The sequence below is a fragment of the Oncorhynchus clarkii genome, chromosome 2 (assembly GCF_045791955.1).
Source record: "Oncorhynchus clarkii lewisi isolate Uvic-CL-2024 chromosome 2, UVic_Ocla_1.0, whole genome shotgun sequence".
Classification (NCBI taxonomy): domain Eukaryota; kingdom Metazoa; phylum Chordata; class Actinopteri; order Salmoniformes; family Salmonidae; genus Oncorhynchus; species Oncorhynchus clarkii.
Window position 1 is genome coordinate 49,408,305 of NC_092148.1, and position 17,214 is coordinate 49,425,518.

General features: G+C 41.8%; 1 protein-coding gene across 1 annotated transcript; it reads left to right on the forward strand.

The window, feature by feature from the left end:
- The first annotated feature begins 275 nt into the window (after positions 1 to 275).
- LOC139381341 (cation channel sperm-associated protein 2-like) lies at positions 276 to 16,874 on the forward strand. The gene is made up of 12 exons (XM_071124799.1): positions 276 to 474; positions 847 to 1,020; positions 1,360 to 1,428; positions 3,364 to 3,536; positions 6,831 to 6,992; positions 11,802 to 11,926; positions 12,239 to 12,417; positions 12,728 to 12,827; positions 13,077 to 13,103; positions 13,254 to 13,339; positions 15,214 to 15,372; positions 16,789 to 16,874. The coding sequence occupies exons 1-12, from the start codon at positions 276 to 278 to the stop codon at positions 16,818 to 16,820; spliced, it is 1,485 nt and encodes a 494-aa protein (XP_070980900.1). The 3' UTR covers positions 16,821 to 16,874.
- Positions 16,875 to 17,214: the final 340 nt, after the last annotated feature.

Here is a 17,214-nt window from a genome sequence, read left to right on the forward strand (position 1 = left end):
AAGACAGCGGAGGTGTATTTGGAGGGCCAGTTGGTCAGGATGACGTCTATGAGGGTGCCCTTGTTTACAGATTTAGGGTTGTACCTGGTGGGTTCCTTGATGATTTGTGTGAGATTGAGGGCATCTAGCTTAGATTGTAGGACTGCCGGGGTGTGAAGCATATCTGTTTCATGTTGTAAATTTATGGCTATCCAAATTGTCATATGAATGGCATTCTTTAAAAACTTTAGTGTAAATTCAGGGTCTAATCACTGACAACAATTGCCGTAATTTGCATGGTCATTTTCCAGGAGCCCCCCTCCATGGATCTTCCCTCCTACAACAGCCACAATGAGATGGGCAAGTCAACCAATGAGAAGTTCCTTCCCAGAGCAGAGGTGGTCAGGTCCAAACTCATCCAGAGCTTCTACCTGCTGGACCAGTTACAGGAGGAGCAGAGAGGAAGCCCCAAATACTGCACCAATGATGTTTTAGGTAGCCCACAGTAATGACATAGCTTCCTATTTGGTCTGAATGAAACCGGCCTGAGTTGTTTTGAGAATAGAGGTGTTTGTCTGTGAAGAGATTTGTAGAAGTATGTTTACTTCAGATGATTACACACTTTGGTCCTGCTTGGCCTACACTTTACAATACAGGAATACTGTGATTCCATCGTGTGTATTTGTTTTTATGAAGGCATTGGTAAAAAACAAGGATGCTTATCTCGCCCGTCCGTCCGTCCGTCCGTCTGTCCGTCTGTCCGTCTGTCCGTCTGTCTGTCTGTCTGTCTGTCTGTTTGTCTGTCTGTCTGTCTGTCTGTCTGTCTGTCTGTCTGTCTGTCTGTGTGTGTGTGTGTGTGTTTGACAGACGAGGGGAACTACACCAGTCTGATGGGGAAGGACACACACCAGCTGGTGCGTTTCGAGATCTCCCCCCAGAGGGGCAGCACCATCACCATGGACCTCCGTCGCCAGGGACGACTGGAGAACCTCCATGCCAACTATCCGCCCTTGAACATGTTTGCCCACTGGATTCTAGAGAGTATCCTTGCACCCAGTCCTGAATGGAAAACCAAAGCCTTGGGTTTTAGTTGTACCTGTAACTGCAATGACGTAAAGTGCGTAACCATATAGATGCAAGCCATTTCAAAACAAACCCTAAACAAACTACCTATATATATATTTTTTTTTTGGGGGGGGGGTGTTCTACTACAGTGATGTACAGACTCATGTATGTCTTTTTAGTTGTTTGGGCTCAAGAGTTTTTCAATGTTTTTCATGATTATTCATAGGAACATTACAAGTGTACAAGTGTTGTCTCAGGAAATAGCTTTGTACATATTCCTTTCAAGTGTACTGTTTACTTGACAGAATTCTCCAGGTAAAATATTTATGAATATCATTGTCATCCTCATCATTCTGAACACCATTGTCTTGGAGATACAAGCAGGTAAAAAATATCAAAGTCTCTCATCATATCAAGTCAATGTCAAATAAATCATTAACACTTGTAATGCATTTCATCCCCACATTTCCACAGCCGGGGTCTATGAGCATTGACAGGAATTGTCAATATGACATAAGATGTTTCACTACATAGATTGAATGCCTACTATATTGTGAAGTGCACGGTCCGGTTCTGTTAGTGCTCCAGTCCCCCCTGTCATAGTTAGCAACAGAGGACATGGAAAGCATGTTATTTCCCGTAGTAATGTCAGTAACCTAATTTATGTTCCTCTAACTCCCCTGTCTAACCACTGTCATTCCAGCGATAACTCTGTCTGCAGAGAGCCGTTAGCTCGACCAGTGCTATTAGTTCCTATGTGAATTCAACAAATGGATACTCCCCTCGGTTTTCAAATCAATTAGAGGGCTTGGGCTGTTGCACATTATAACGTCACGTCAAAGATGGACCTTCTTGATTTCTGGGTGCATGACACATACCCTGATATTCTGTTTCTCACAAAGACCTGGCTCAGGGGTTCGATTATGAATAAGGACATTGGAATTGGGGATTACAACATCTTCAGGTGTGATATCCTGAAAAAAAAGAGTGAGGGGTGGCTATACATGTGAAATCAATGCATGTTCTCTAAGTGTCACTATCCACAAAAAAGTGTTTGCTTATAGATGTGGCTTTATGCCAAAATACTAACTTGTTTGTAGCAGGGATTTAATGCCCTCCTGCTGCATTGGCGAATGCTGTTGGTACTATTTCTGAGTATTTATAACATTTTATGTAAACTAAATTAGTTATGTTAGAAGATTTGAACCTGGATTGGCTTAACATGGCCTATGATCCTTTGAATAATATTTGTCTGGGCTATAACCAGACTCAACTAATCTCCCCAAACCCACAGTGATTCATGTAAGAAACCCAGCAAAGTCCTCGCTGATGAACCTAACTTTGACAAATAGCTCCCACAAGTACTTATCAAGTAATGTTTTGCTAATGACATCAGTGATCATTGCACGTATTAGAGATACGAAACACAACACTTTGATCTTGATATAATTATGAAGATGAATTTTAAAAAGTCCCCAAGTATCTCTTCAAGATACTACTGTATGTTTTGCTCCAAGCTTTCCTCTATCGGCTGCATGCCTGACCCTAAACTGGCTCTATAACTTTTTTATCCATTTTTATACTGTGTCTCTGGCAGACAAACTGACTCGGTAGCTGATTGGCAGTGTTTCAGGCAATTGAGAAATTGATACACTTCCTTAATTAAGAAAGCTAAATCAAGCTACTTTCTATCTCAGACTCTGCTGGTGAGCTGTAAAATTTGGGGGAAACAGTTAATGCACTGAAACGTGGAACTTCCTCTCCTTCCCTGCCTAAGCAAATCGTGTCAGACTGGCATCATTACTGAGAAGAATGAGTTAAGCGATGCTTTTAATCATCATTTTATCTCTGCAGGTTTTTTATTTGAAAGAAAATGTGGTTTAACTGACCCTGGTCAGTTAGTCGACTGCTCTTCCCTCTCCCAACCTCCAGTTGGAGCAATGAAAGATCAGTCAACTTCTAGTGAATCTTTGTTCTAATTTCAACAACTTTCCACTGAGATGTGCTTGATGTGTACATTTTTTTTTGTTTTTTTTAAATCCACTGGAGCTGATTTGCTTAATCCTGTCTTGCTGCATCTTTCTGCTACCCTGATTGCAGAATCATTGAAATATTTTGTTATCTGGGTGCTATTCCTAGGGTTTTGAAGGCTGCCCATGCGCAAAACAAAATGTAATCAACACTCATCTCATATCTTTCTTAGCTTCAAAATGTATTCTAAGGTTTGCAGATGATTAATATTTGCTTTAGCCAACTCATTGACTGTTGTTGGCTGGACAACAAGCAGACCTGGCAACCTGACTATTCTTTCTGCCCAAGAGGTGTTTGACAACATGGACCCTAAGCTGGAGATTGTGAAACTGGTTCTGGAAATGTTGGACTGGAGCATCCTGGCCATCTTCTTCCTGGAGATCGTATTGAAGTGGTTGGACAACTTCTGGAATTTCTGGAAAAGCACCTGGAACATCTTTGATTTTGCTGTCACCATGCTGGTAAGAGCCAAACCAGCAAATAATTGAATAATGACTTGTCTCCATGTGAATGTACTGTAGATGTGATGTAGATAGATGCACATAAATAAATGCATATAGAGGCCTATGCATTATGTAGATATACACATACAGTGCCTTCAGAAAGAATTCAAACCCCTTGACATTTTCCACATTTTGTTGTGTTACAGCCTGAATTTAAAATAGATTAAATTGAGATTTTGTGCCTACGCACAATACCCCATCATGTCAAAGTGGAATTATGTTTGTAGACATTTTTACAAATGCATAAACAATGAAAGGCTGAAATGTCTTGGGTCAATAAGTATTAAAATCCCTTTGCCTTGCAAGCCTAAATAAGTTAAGGAGTAAAAATGTGCTTAACAAGTCACATAATCAATCAAATGTATTTATTAATCCCTTTTTACATCAGCCAATGTTAATAAGTGCTATACAGATACACAGCCTAAAACCCCAAACAGCAAGCAATGCAGATGTAGAAGCACGGTGGCTTGGAAAAACTCCCTAGAAAGGCAGGAACCTAGGAAGAAACCTAGAGAGGAACCATGCTCTGAGGGGTGGCCAGTCCTCTTATGGCTGTGCCGGGTGGAGATAACAGTACATGACCAAGATGTTCAAACATTCATAGATGACCAGCATTGCTCACAGTGGTTGTAGAGGGTGCAACAGGTCAGCATATCATGAGTAAATACCAGTTGGCTTTTCATAGCTGATCATTCAGAGTTAGAGAGAGCAGGTGTACTAGAGAGAAAGTCGAAAACAGCAGGTCCGGAACAAGGTAGCATGTCCGGTGAACAGGTCAGGGTTCCATAGCCGCAGGCAGAATAGTTGAGACTGAGGCAGCAGCACGACCAAGTGGACTGGGGACAGCAAGGAGTCATCAGGCCAGGTAGTCCTGAGGCATGGTCCTAGGGCTCAGGTCCTCAGAGAGAAGAGAAAGAGAGAGAGAGAATTAGAGAGAGCATACTTAAATTCACACACGACACCGGATAAGACAGGAGAAATACTCCAGATATAACAGACTGACCCTAGCCCCCAGACACAAACTATTGCAGCATAATTACTGGAGGCTGAGACAGGAGGGGTCAGGAGACACTGTGGCCCCGTCCAACGATACCCCTGGACAGGGCCAACCAGGCAGGATATAATCCCACCCACTTTGCCAAACCACAGCCCCCACACCACTAGAGGAATATCTTCACCAACTTCACCAACCACCAACTTACTACCCTGAGACAATACCAAGTATAGCCCACGAAGATCTCCCTCACGACACGACCCCGAGGGGGGGGGGGTAACCCAGACAGGAAGATCACGTCAGAGACTCAACCCACTCAAGTGACACACTCCTCATAGGGACGGAATTGCACCAGTAAGCCAGTGACAGCAAGGGTGGTTCTTCGCTCCAGTGCCTTTCCGTTCACCTTCACACCCCTGGGCCAGACTACACTCAATCATAGGACCTACTGAAGAGATTAGTTTTCAATAAAGACTTAAAGGTCGAGACAGAGTCTGCCTGGCCTGCACCCTATCCTGCTGCCTGGCCTGCACCCTATCCTGCACCCTGGCCTGCACCCTATCCTGCACCCTGGCCTGCACCCTATCCTGCACCCTGGCCTGCACCCTATCCTGCACCCTATCTCATTGTGGAGCTAGAGGAGTTAGAAACCATACTAAGTTGCATGGACTCACTGTGTGTAATAGTGTTTAACATGATGTTGGAATGAACACCTCATCTCTGTACCCCACACATATAACGATCTGTAATGTCCCTCAGTCGAGCAGTGAATTCTAAACACAGATTCAACCACAAACATCAGGAAGGTTTTCCAATGATGAATCAATGATCAGGGAGGTTTTCCATTGACAAATCAAAGATTAGGAAGGTTTTAAATGCTTCGCAAAGAAGGGGACATATTGGTTAAAATAAAGAAAGCAGACGTTGTATATCGTTTTGAGCATGTTGAAGTTATGGTTTATCAATACACCCAGTAAGTACAAAGATACAGGCGTCCTTCCTAACTCAGTTGCCAGAGATGAAGGAAACCGCTCTGGGATTTCACCATGAGACCAATGGTGACTTTAAAACAGTAACAGAGTTTAATGACTGTGATAGTAGAAAACTGAGGATGGATCAACAACATTGTGGTTAATCCACAATACTAACTTAATTGACAGAGTGAAAAGAAGGAAGCCTGTACAGAATACAAATATTCAGAAACACCCTTTTGCAACAAGGCACTAAAGTAATACTGCCAAAATTGTGGCAAAGTAATTAACTTTTTGTCCTGAATACAAAGCATTATGTTTGGGGCAAATCCAATATAACACATTACTGTGTACCACTCTCCATATTTTCAAGCATAGTGGTGGCTGAATCATGTTATGGGTATGGTTGTAATCGTTAAGGACTGGGGAGTTTTTCAGAATAAAAAATAAAGCTGAATGGAGCTAAGCACAGGCAAAATCCTAGAGGAACACCTGGTTCAGTCTGCTTTCCACCAGACACGGGGAGATTAATTAATCTTTCAACAAGACAATAACCTAAAACACAAGGCCAAATCTACACTGGAGTTGCAGTGAAAGTTCCTGCGTGGCCAAGTTTCAGTTTTGACTTAAAATTGTCTTGAAAATCTATGGCAAGACTTGAAAATGGCTGTCTAGCAATGATCAACAACCAACTTGATTTAGCTTATATAATTTTATATTGTACAATCCAGGCTTGCAAAGCTCTTAGAGACTTACCCAGAAAGACTAATTGCTGCTAAAGGTGATTCTATGTATTGACTCAGGGGTGTGGATACTTATGTAAATGATACATTTCTGTATTTCATTCTAGATAAATGTGCAACAATTTCTAAAAACGTGTTTTCACTTTGTCATGATGGGGTATTTTGTGTAGATAGGTGAGAGAAAAAAATTAGATATTTAATCAATTTTGAATTCACAACAATTTTTTTTTATTTTTTTTTTTTTATTTTTTTTTATTTTTTACCTTTATTTAGCCAGGCAAGTCAGTTAAGAACAAATTCTTATTTTCAATGACGGCCTGGGAACAGTGGGTTAACTGCCTGTTCAGGGGCAGAACGACAGATTTGTACCTTGTCAGCTCGGGGGTTTGAACTCGCAACCTTCCGGTTACTAGTCCAATGCTCTAACCACTAGGCTACCCTGCCGGATGGTATCCGTGAATGGATGTGAATACTTTCTGAAGGCACTGTACATACACGTCCAAATCCCAGTTACAGTACTCAGGTTACCTCTCTCCTCCCCCAGTCTGTTATACCAGAGATCGTGAAGGTCTTCAAAGGGGTGGACACTGACGACCTGGAGATTGTGGCACTCCTAAAGAAGTTCCGTATCCTCCGCTCCCTGAAAATTATCTCCAAATTCAGGCAGATCCGCCTTATTGTGTTGGCCATCTCCAAAGCTTTCAAGGTAGGGAACCAACCATAGAAATACAGTATAATTGTTTATTCTATGTCTATGGATCCAACAGTTTTACACTCCCACTGCATTGGTGTCCGCATTTATTATGCAGTTAGAGACTGAGGGATACGGACTTTGGGAGTAGGACAAACATGAATGACACATTTTGCAAAGGTGCGTGTGCACGAAAAGGACTCAACCTTGCGCGCCAGTTTTCTCGCAAAGGTTGGCATTGATCAATTGGAACGTGACAGGAAAGTGTGAGTATCTCCACGAACAGCTCAGCTCATGCATACGCTCAACTTCTAGTGGTTGATCAATTGTATTGCAAGCAAATATTGTTATTTTGTGGGAAATGTGAGGTATAGGAAATATAAAAATAGTAGACTAATAAAAACATTAAAAGGTAGGCTTAATGATAAAACATGCATTTGCTGTAAGTATATCGCATAGCAGCAATTAGCCTAATATGTTTATTTTACTTGTATTATATAGGCCCTAAATCATAATCGTATTGCAGGGCATCTCTCCTTTCTGACATGACTGGTTTATTTACTCTACACAACAAATGACGCTAACATTTATCCATCTCTCAATCAATAGCCTGAGTATGCTCGAAAGTAATTAGTAGCCTACTTAAAATAATTGTGTGATAAGAGAGCGACATCATGGCCTGTAATCTCAGAGTTTATCCCAAGGCTGGATATTATACCAAGGCTGTATAATTTATTTTTAAATGGTTCAAAATGGCAATCACACTTCCAGAATGCGCGGCCAGTATTTGACACTCGCTATAGATGGCATGCATTTTTGGTTTGAAAAAGTCACTGCAAAGGATTTAAACACTCTGCTCATGGCCCAGTTCCAGCATGTCCAAATTGTACAGCAAATGAGAGCGTTTTTGTCAACACAAAAGGTGAATGGATGACGTTTTTCAGGCGGGTATGTGTCTGATTTATCAATGAAATAATATGTTGTGTGTGACAGTTTGATGAATCCCAATAATTTGTTGTGCACTTAAATCCTAGAATCTCCACGTACACCAGATTTAGTGAGACATTTACACTGGTTTGTAAATGAGGCCCCAGCCAGGTAACATGGTCAACTTCTAGCCATACTATTATCACATATGACTGCCAAGCACTTCTGGATATCAGATTGACAGTTACTTACCTCGATTTCAACTTCAAATACGACTTCAACTCAGACTCAGCTGTTCCACTGCTCATACTGGACCATATTTCTTTGTTCCATGGGCTACCAAAACGCCGCGGGCGTAAACGCGGGAGACGAGGTGGAGTCCGGGTGAAAATGAGGCAAAGAGAAAACTGAAAGGCGTTCCGGTCTGTTCTATTGGCAAATTTCTAGTCACTCGAGAATAAGATGGATGAGCTTCGTTCCAGAGTCTCCTATTATAGAGACTTGAAGAAGCTGCAATATTATATGTCTTACTGAAATATCACATTTACATAAGTATTCAGACCCTTTATTCAGTACTTTGTTCAAGCATCTTTTGGCAGTGATTACAATCTTCTTGGGTATGACGCTACAAGTGTGGCACGGTATTTGGGGAGTTTCTCCCATTCTTCTCTGCAGATCCTCTCAAGCTCTGTCAGGTTGGATGGGGAGCGTCACTGCTCAGCTATTTTCAGGGATGTTCGATCTGGTTCAAGTCCGGGCTCTGGCTGGGACACTCAATGACTTTCAGAGAATTGTCCCTAAAGCCACTCCTGCGTTGTCTTGGCTGTGTGCTTAGGGTCGTTGTCCTGTTGGAAGGTGAACCTTCGCCCCAGTCCAAGGTCCTGAGTGCTCTGTAGCAGGTTTTCATCAAGGATATCTCTGTACTTTGCTCCATTCAACTTTCCCTCGATCCTGACTAGTCTCCCAGTCCCTGCCACTAAAAAACATCCCCCACTGTAGGGATGGTACCAGGTTTCCTCCAGATGTGACACTAGGCATTCAGGCCAAAGAGTTGAATCTTGGTTTCACCAGACCAGATAATCTTGTTTCTCATGGTCTGAGAGTTCTTCAAGCACCTTTTGGAAAACTCCAAGCGGGCTGTCATGTCCCTTTTACTGAGGAATGGCTTCTGTCTGGCCACTCTGCCATAAATGCCTCATTGGTGGAATGCTGCAGAGATGGTTGTCCCTCTGAAAGGTTCTCCCATCTCCACAGAGGAACTCTAGAGCTCTGTTTGAGTGACCATTGGGTTCTTGGTCACCTCCCTGACCAAGGCCCTTCTCCCCCGATTGCTCAGTTTGACCAGCCGGCCAACTCTAAGAAGAGTCTTTCTTGGTGGTTCCAAACTTCTTTCATTGAAGAATGATGGAGGCCACTGTGCCCTTGGGGATCTTCAATGCTACAGAAATGTATTGGTACCCTTCCCCAGAGATGTGTCTCGACACAATCCCATGTCATGGAGCTCTACGTACAATTCCTTCGACCTCGTGGCTTGGTTTTTGCTCTGACATTCACTGTCAACTGTGGGACCTTGTATAGACAGATGTGTGCCTTTCCAAATTAATTGATGACAGGTGGACTCCAATCAAGTTGTAGTAACATCTCAAGGATGATCAATGGAAACAGGATGCACCTGAGCTCAATTGAGTCTCGTAGCAAAGGGTCTGAATACTTATTTAAATAAGGTATCTGTTTTTTATTTGTAATACATTTGCAAAAAAAAATCTAAAAACCAATTTTTGCTTTGTCATTATGGGGTATTGTGTGTAGATTGATGAGCAATAAAATGAATTTAATCAATTTTAGAATAAGGATGTAACATAACAAAATGTGGAAAAAGTCAAGGGGTTTGAATACTTTCCGAATGCACTGCACATACCATATACACACTCTATAACTAGTGCACTGAGAGTCGGGAAGCAAGTTCATGGAGTGAGTGTTTCAATAAATAAACGCAACTAAATACAAAACAAGAAACACACACAAGGCACCGACATGACACGGGAACAGAAACAATAATGCCCGGGGAAGGAACCAAACGGAGTGACATATGTAGGGAAGGTAATCAGGGAAGTGATGGAGTCCAGGTGAGTCTGATGACGCGCAGGTGCACGTAATGATGGTGACAGGTGTGCGCCATAATGAGCAGCCTGGTGACCTAAAGGCTGGAGAGGGAGCACACACTACACTGTCTCTCCCACACATTCACATACACTACACACGGATACCGACACAACACAAACATGCACGCATACTCACACAGTCTTTATTTTACTCATATTATTATCTATCCGGATGCCTAGCCTCTTTACCCTGCCTTTATGTACATACACTATATATACAAAATGTGGACACCCCTTGAAATTAGTGAATTTGGCTATTTCATTCACACTCGTTGCTAACAGGAGTACAAAATCGAGCACACAACCATGCAATTTCCATAGACAATCATTGGCAGTAGAATGGCCTCACTGAAAAGCTCAGTGACTTTACACGTGGCACCATCATAGGATGCCACCTTTCCAACAAGTCAGTTCGTCAAATTTCTTCCCTGCCAGAGCTGTCCCGGTCAACTGTAAGTGCTGTTATTGTGAAGTGGAAACGTCTAGGAGCAACAACGGCTCAGCAGCAAAGTGGTAGGCCACACAAGCTCACAGAACAGAACCCCCGGGTGCTGAAACACGTAACGCGTAAAACTTGTCTGTCCTCGGTTGCAGCAGATCCAAACTGCTTCTGGAAGCAATGTCAGCACAAGAACTGTTCGTCGGGAGCTTCATGAAATGGGTTTCCATGGCCGAGTAGCTCAATGCCAAGCGTCGGCTGGAGTGGCATAAAGCTTGCCGCCATTGGACTCTGGAGCAGTGGAAATGCGTTCTGTGGAGTGATTAATCACGCTTCACCATCTGGCAGTCCGACAGACACATCTGTGTTTGGCAGATGCCAGGAGAACGCTACCTGCCTCAATGCATAGTGCCAACTATACAGTTTGGTGGTGGTGGAGTAATAATCTGGGGCTGTTTTTCATGGTTCGGGCCAGGCCCCTTAGTTCCACTGAAGGGAATCTTAACACTACAGTATACAATGACGTTCTAGACAATTCTGTACTCCCAACTTTGTGGCAACAGTTTGGGGAAAGCCCTTTCCTGTTTCAGCGTGACAATGCCCTGTACACGAAGCAAGGTCCATACAGAAATGGTTTGTCGAGATCGGTGGGGAAGAATTTGACTGGCCTGCACAAAGCCCTGACCTCAACCCCATCGAACACCTTTGGGATGAATTAGAACACCGACTGCGAGCCAGGCCTAATCGCCCAACATCAGTGCCCAACCTCACTAATGCTCTTGTGGCTGAATGGAAGCAAGTCCCTGCAGCAATGTTCCAACATCTAGTGGAAAGCCTTCCCAGAATAGTGGAGGCTGTTATAGCATCAAAGGGGGGACCAACTACATATTAATGCCCATGATTTTGGAATGAGATTTTTGACGAGCAGATGTCCACATACTTTTGGTCATGCAGTGTATTTACCTCAAATACATCATACCTCTGCACATTAATCTGGTGCTGGTACTCCCTGTATATAGCGCCATTCTTGTGTATTTTATTTTATTCCTCGTGTTAGTTACTATTTTATTTGATATTATTATTTTTAAAGGTTCGTAAGCAAGCATTTCACTGTAAAGTCTATTCCAGTTGTATTCGGCGAATGTAATACAAATGATTTGATTAGTCCTACCTGTATACATGTGTAGTCCTTTTGTGACCTCATGGAACATAGAAATGGTCCCACTGTTATGAAGAGCCTCTTCTATTCTATTCCATTCTACTGAAGGATGACAAAAAATCTCTGTGTGTTTACAGGCTATGACCTTCATATTCTTACTGCTGCTGGTGTTTGCTTATATCTTCGCTGTGGTTGGAGTCATCCTGTTCGAGAGTTACACTCGCTCCAACATCGAGGGCCTGGTCTACAATATGAACTTTAAGTGTGTGACATTTGCTCTTACTATGAAAGCTTGGTTTCTTTGGAAGTATTTAACAGTAGTATTTCTCTCATTCTCAGTTATGATAAGACAATATTAATGTGAACAGTGGTCATTGAGAAACATCACATTTTCCTAAATCTCACACATTTTAAGAGGGCTTCAAGAGTAGAATGCAAACACTTGATATTACACTACAGATAAGGTTAAAGTCCAACCAGTCAGAATCCATTTCCGTTCAGGAACTAAACCTACAGCCATGTTACATCTTTTAAGATTTTTGACACGTTTTCACGAACCTTCATCACCTCCCAGAGATATCTACAACTCCTTCATCACCCTCTTCATCCTCTTCACCATGGATCACTGGTACGCTCTGCTCGCCGACACCCGCAAAGTTCCAGAACTGGACAAAGCCATATGTGGCCTATACATCATCCTCTGGCTCCTCATAGGCTCCTTCGTATTCCGCAATATCTTTGTGGGTATAATGGGTAGGTACTTCCCCGTAATGCTTTGATAAAGCGCATCCATTTAGCTATTTCATTTTCTTTTTTCCGTATTCTCAGACTTGACTGTTTGTGGGTCTTTTATCTTTTATCTAGATATTTCACATTAAAATGGAAATTTAAAAAGTTCTCTAACTTTGAAGGCCAGCTGGATATAAAACGGTTTTATATCATACTGTTCCAATGTCCATACTACTTGCATAAGTACTACTGGGCATGCAGTCTAAGTGGGTTGCTAATGTGATAATGCTCAGATTTTTTTACCTAATTGTCTGCTTCCTTTTTGTCCGTCCAGTGAATAACTTCCAGGCCATCCGGAGTGACCTCTCTAAAGAGGTACAGCAGATTGAGATCCAGGCCAAAGCTGATCTCTTTAAAGCTGAGATCATACACAGGTGAGTGTGGAGATGTTCTATTGGATTCTTCAGACCAGTGTGATTGGCTAATAAGACGTAGCGTTACAGTAAAGAAGTGAAACCGTATTATCTTTTTCAAGATAGAATGTCTTTGATGTTCACCATTACTTTCTGGGCTAATATGTGAAACTAACCAATATATTATCTTTGTTTAGATAAAATATGTTGTCATTGAAATGTCTTTTGACAAATACCGTGAAAAATGTATGTTTTCTTTTCTTTTTGTAGGAGGATAAGTCATTCGAAATTTGCCGGGTAAGGCAGTTTCTTATAACCTTTAATGTACGTTCTCGTCCCTGTCGTAAAATGTATAAAACAATTTGATGTCAACACAAATTAATTTCATTTAAATTCACAATTGAAAAAAGTTCAGGTTAGGTCTAATATATTCAAATATACATTTAGGCTGAGCAAAGTGGCAGAGGATGGTGAAGAGTCATTTTCCACTGAGGATCTACTACAGTTTACAAGATCTAATATTCCAGAAAAAGGTGGGTGTCACGGCTGTTGAAAGATGCGGAACAAGGTGCAGCGTACTTTATTAAAGAATGACGCCAACAAAAAAATATACCATACAAAACAAACCGTGCCGCTAAAGGCAATAGTGCCCGCAAACAAAGACAACTTGCCACAAACACAGGTGGGGAAAAGGGCTACCTAAGTATGGTTCCCAATCAGAGACAACGACAGACAGCTGTCCCTGATTGAGAACCATACCCGGCCAAAACATAGAAATAGAAAATCATAGAAACACAAAACATAGAGTGCCCACCCCAACTCACGCCCTGACCAAACCAAAATAGAGACATAAAAAGGATCTCTAAGGTCAGGGCGTGACAGTGGGTTCTTTTCAAACCACCATTGGGACACCGTAATAAACTCATCATACTTTGAATAGGGACCATTTCTTTGCGATCCTACAATGAGACAAAAGAGCAATTTATTTTGTCACAGAACAAAGAACATTCTAAGAACCCTACGTTTCTTAGAGCTGAGAGGTTAGAGGTTGTCCTATGGTTATTTTGCATACAACCTCCCCACAGTGTTTTGTGAATGGTGCAGGATAGTTGCTTGGCTTTGGAACATCTTCAGCACATTTAAGGAACTTGACAAAAAAAACTTTATTTCATTACTTTAACAGAACGATTCCTAAAAGTTAACACATGGTTACATTTAATTACATTTTGATAATATTTGAAGAACGTTCTCTAAATGGTTTGACATTGGGAATGTTCTCAAATTGTTCAGACAATGTTAAGAAACAACGGTCTTCTGTGGGAATTTCAGTACTTCAGCATACCGTTTCATACAGGTTTCCTCGTGGTTTTATTTAAAGTCATGTTCTTAAATTGTTCAGAGAACTTTAAGAAACAACTATCTTTTGTGGGAATTTCAGTACAGAACATTCTGCACAAGTTCCCACTACATTCTGGGAACATTCTCAAAAACGGTGTAACTTAAGCAATTTTCTCAGAACTTTCAGAGAATGTATGGTTCTCTTTTATGTCCGTTCTTAGTAATATTCTGGGAATGTTGTAAAAAAAATGGAATTCTAAATGTTACGAAAAACATTACCATCAATAAGCTCTAAATTCTGTTCTCAGAACATGAAGAAAACTTTCCAGAAAAAACACAGAAACTTAAGTAACTTTCAGAGAACGCTTTAAGAAGGTTATTTACATATACATTACATTCTCAGCATCAACAAAACTCTCTAATCCTCCAGCTTGTTAAGTGTGTGCAAGATCACACCTACTGTGATTGTTGGCAAACTTTCACTAATAACTTAACAAAACTTTCATAACATTTAGAGAATGTTCTCAGAATGTTATTTAATTACCTTCAAATAAACTATAATTTCCATTCTCAGAGAGTTAATAAAACCTTCCAGAAACTCGAGTGACATGTTCTCAGAATCTCCCTGCAACCAAAAAAATAAATGTTCCCATAACAGTCATCAGTTTTACCCGTCAGGAATCTTAGGGCTCTGTTCCTGGAAACCAATCTGAAACCAAAAACACATTCCCACAACTTCCAAGGAACCAAATTTGTGTCAAAATGTTGGTGATACCCAATAAATCATAGGGACTACATTTGGAGTGTGTGATGATATTTGGTACAGTACATCAATTCTGTTAAGAATAACAGTGAACATACCAACATGCCCTGGACACTGAGATCTCATTACTATGATGCGCTCTAAAAGAGTAGTCTGGGCCATCTGGGCCATCATAAAGGCACCAAACTTCAAACAAACTGAAACAGAGAGGGTATCCCTGGACTCGTTTTCTGCAAACAGTTTTACAGCATTTTTCTGTTTCCTGCCCTAATGAACTGGTTTCCTCGTATTACCCCTCTCTGTTAGACTGGGAGTCGTACGTGGAGGAGAATATGAAGGTGATGCAGGAGCAGGAGGAGGACGAGAAGGTCACCTGGCCCCGGGATTCCCTTTTCAGGTACTTTGAGCTGCTGGAGGTTCTCCAGCACAACCTGGACGAGAGGAAGAGGCTGCAGAACTTAGCAGGTAAGGAATCACACGGAGGAGGAGCAGGAGGAGTAGTAGTAGTAGTAGTAGTAGTAGTCGTCGTCCCCTCCAGGACTGTATTTAGATGGCGAAGAGACTAAAAGGTTTTGCAAGGGGGAGGGGGCCCAATCAACCAAATCTCTCATAGGGCCCCCAAAAGGCTAGAGGTGGCACTGAGTGCTGATGAAGGTGGATTGTGGTGGATTAATTTCTGATTTACCAAATAAGGAGAAAGAGACAAACTTCACACACCAGTCAGAGTTATACTTAAACTACATCTTTAATAATAATTAAGCTTTGCAATGGCATTTGACTTTCAACAATTCACTATTTCTAATGAACCGTTGAGAGTGACTACAGAAAATTACAAAGATCTTTTATAGCCAAGATACACCCCTCTCAACCTACATGACGGACCACAGATCTTAGGAACTCTTCACAAAGTGACTTTATAATTGACAAAGGAGTATCCCTTAGCCAGATAACATTCACTATAAATTATCGCTTAGTTTGGTCCATACGACAAGGTTCTAATCTCATTCCTGGTACTTCATAGTACAAAAACACCAACTCATCCAATGGCATATATCAATTGTCAACTCTAGGTACTCCCATCTCTAGTAAACCCCCTCTTGACCCCACTCCTGGACAAGCTCACTGAGGGGAGTGAGCCTCTAGGTCATACACTATCCCAGGATAGATCAGAGAGGACATACAATGTTTCCAGATGCTGCCATACATCTGCCCCCAATGGGAAAAGGAGGGAGTGACTGGTGCACAGACATTGTGGAGACAAGTCATTGGTTCCCCATTAATCATGCCATCCCTTCACATGGTTTAAGAATAGGTAAAGACACATTCACATATGAAGACAATGTTCCATTCTGTCCTCTTCCCTTTCTGATATTCTGCATAGCACCAGGGACATGTGAAAGACAAGCCTGACCTCTCCCCTCTCTGGGCCCCAAGTGACTAAGACCCAGCTGAGGGAAAAGTGCAACTGCCAACACTATTGTCCAAAGGGATACATTCTAATGACAAGTATCTCACATGAGCATATTAGGCAAATAAAACATCTTAATTATCTATGTTACCCAACTAATTCTGATTCATCCGCCACAAGATGAGAAAGGGATAGGAAACCACTTGAGACTATGCACTTGGCAATAGTCTTGGTAGCCGAGACTAGTAGAAATGAGTCTGAACTATTGAAACAACAACAACACTTCTGAATAGGTTTCATGTGTTTTTGCCAGATGCCTTAATCATGTAATAAGTATGCCTCGCTTTAGAACCTCATTGTGAAGTACATAAGACACAGTAGACCTACAGTATGTTTGAGTCAAAAATGTTTTCTCTCTCTCTGTCTGTCTCGCTCTGTCCCTCTCCCTACTCTCTCTGTCTCCTCTGACACAGTTCAGGCGTTGCTAAACCTGCACGACTCATAGGACCCCACATCGACATCTATTCAGAAGAGCCACCATATTTTGAAGAAAATAAAACATGTTTTTTTTTCTTCCCAGTATTGTCAGTGTCCATGTTCAATTAGTCATCTAGTTCACCCTTGAGAACTAAAGCTGATGTGGAGGGCAGAGAGAGCCAACGATAGCCTGGTTAAACCATACTGAATGCTGCGCACACCGCTGCTTTACTTCACCTCAGTTTGGATGCCAGGCTAAGGCAATGAGGTCAAATATATTTATTCCTAGTAGTAGTCAACTTGAATGGTCTCACAGTTCCACCCAATATGTAATAGGGGGCACTCTTACACAGTGTCACTGAGCCCCCTGGGAGGTCATGGACCGTGTCCACCACATTTCTCCTTAAGATTATTCCCTGCCA

Bases quoted from the DNA above. Each gene is read 5' to 3' on its own strand.
- LOC139381341 (XM_071124799.1), top strand. From the start codon at position 276: ATGGTCATTTTCCAGGAGCCCCCCTCCATGGATCTTCCCTCCTACAAC. The intron at 6,993-11,801 runs GTAGGGAACCAA...GTGTGTTTACAG, and splicing joins CCATCTCCAAAGCTTTCAAG to GCTATGACCTTCATATTCTT. The intron at 12,418-12,727 runs GTAGGTACTTCC...TTGTCCGTCCAG, and splicing joins TATCTTTGTGGGTATAATGG to TGAATAACTTCCAGGCCATC.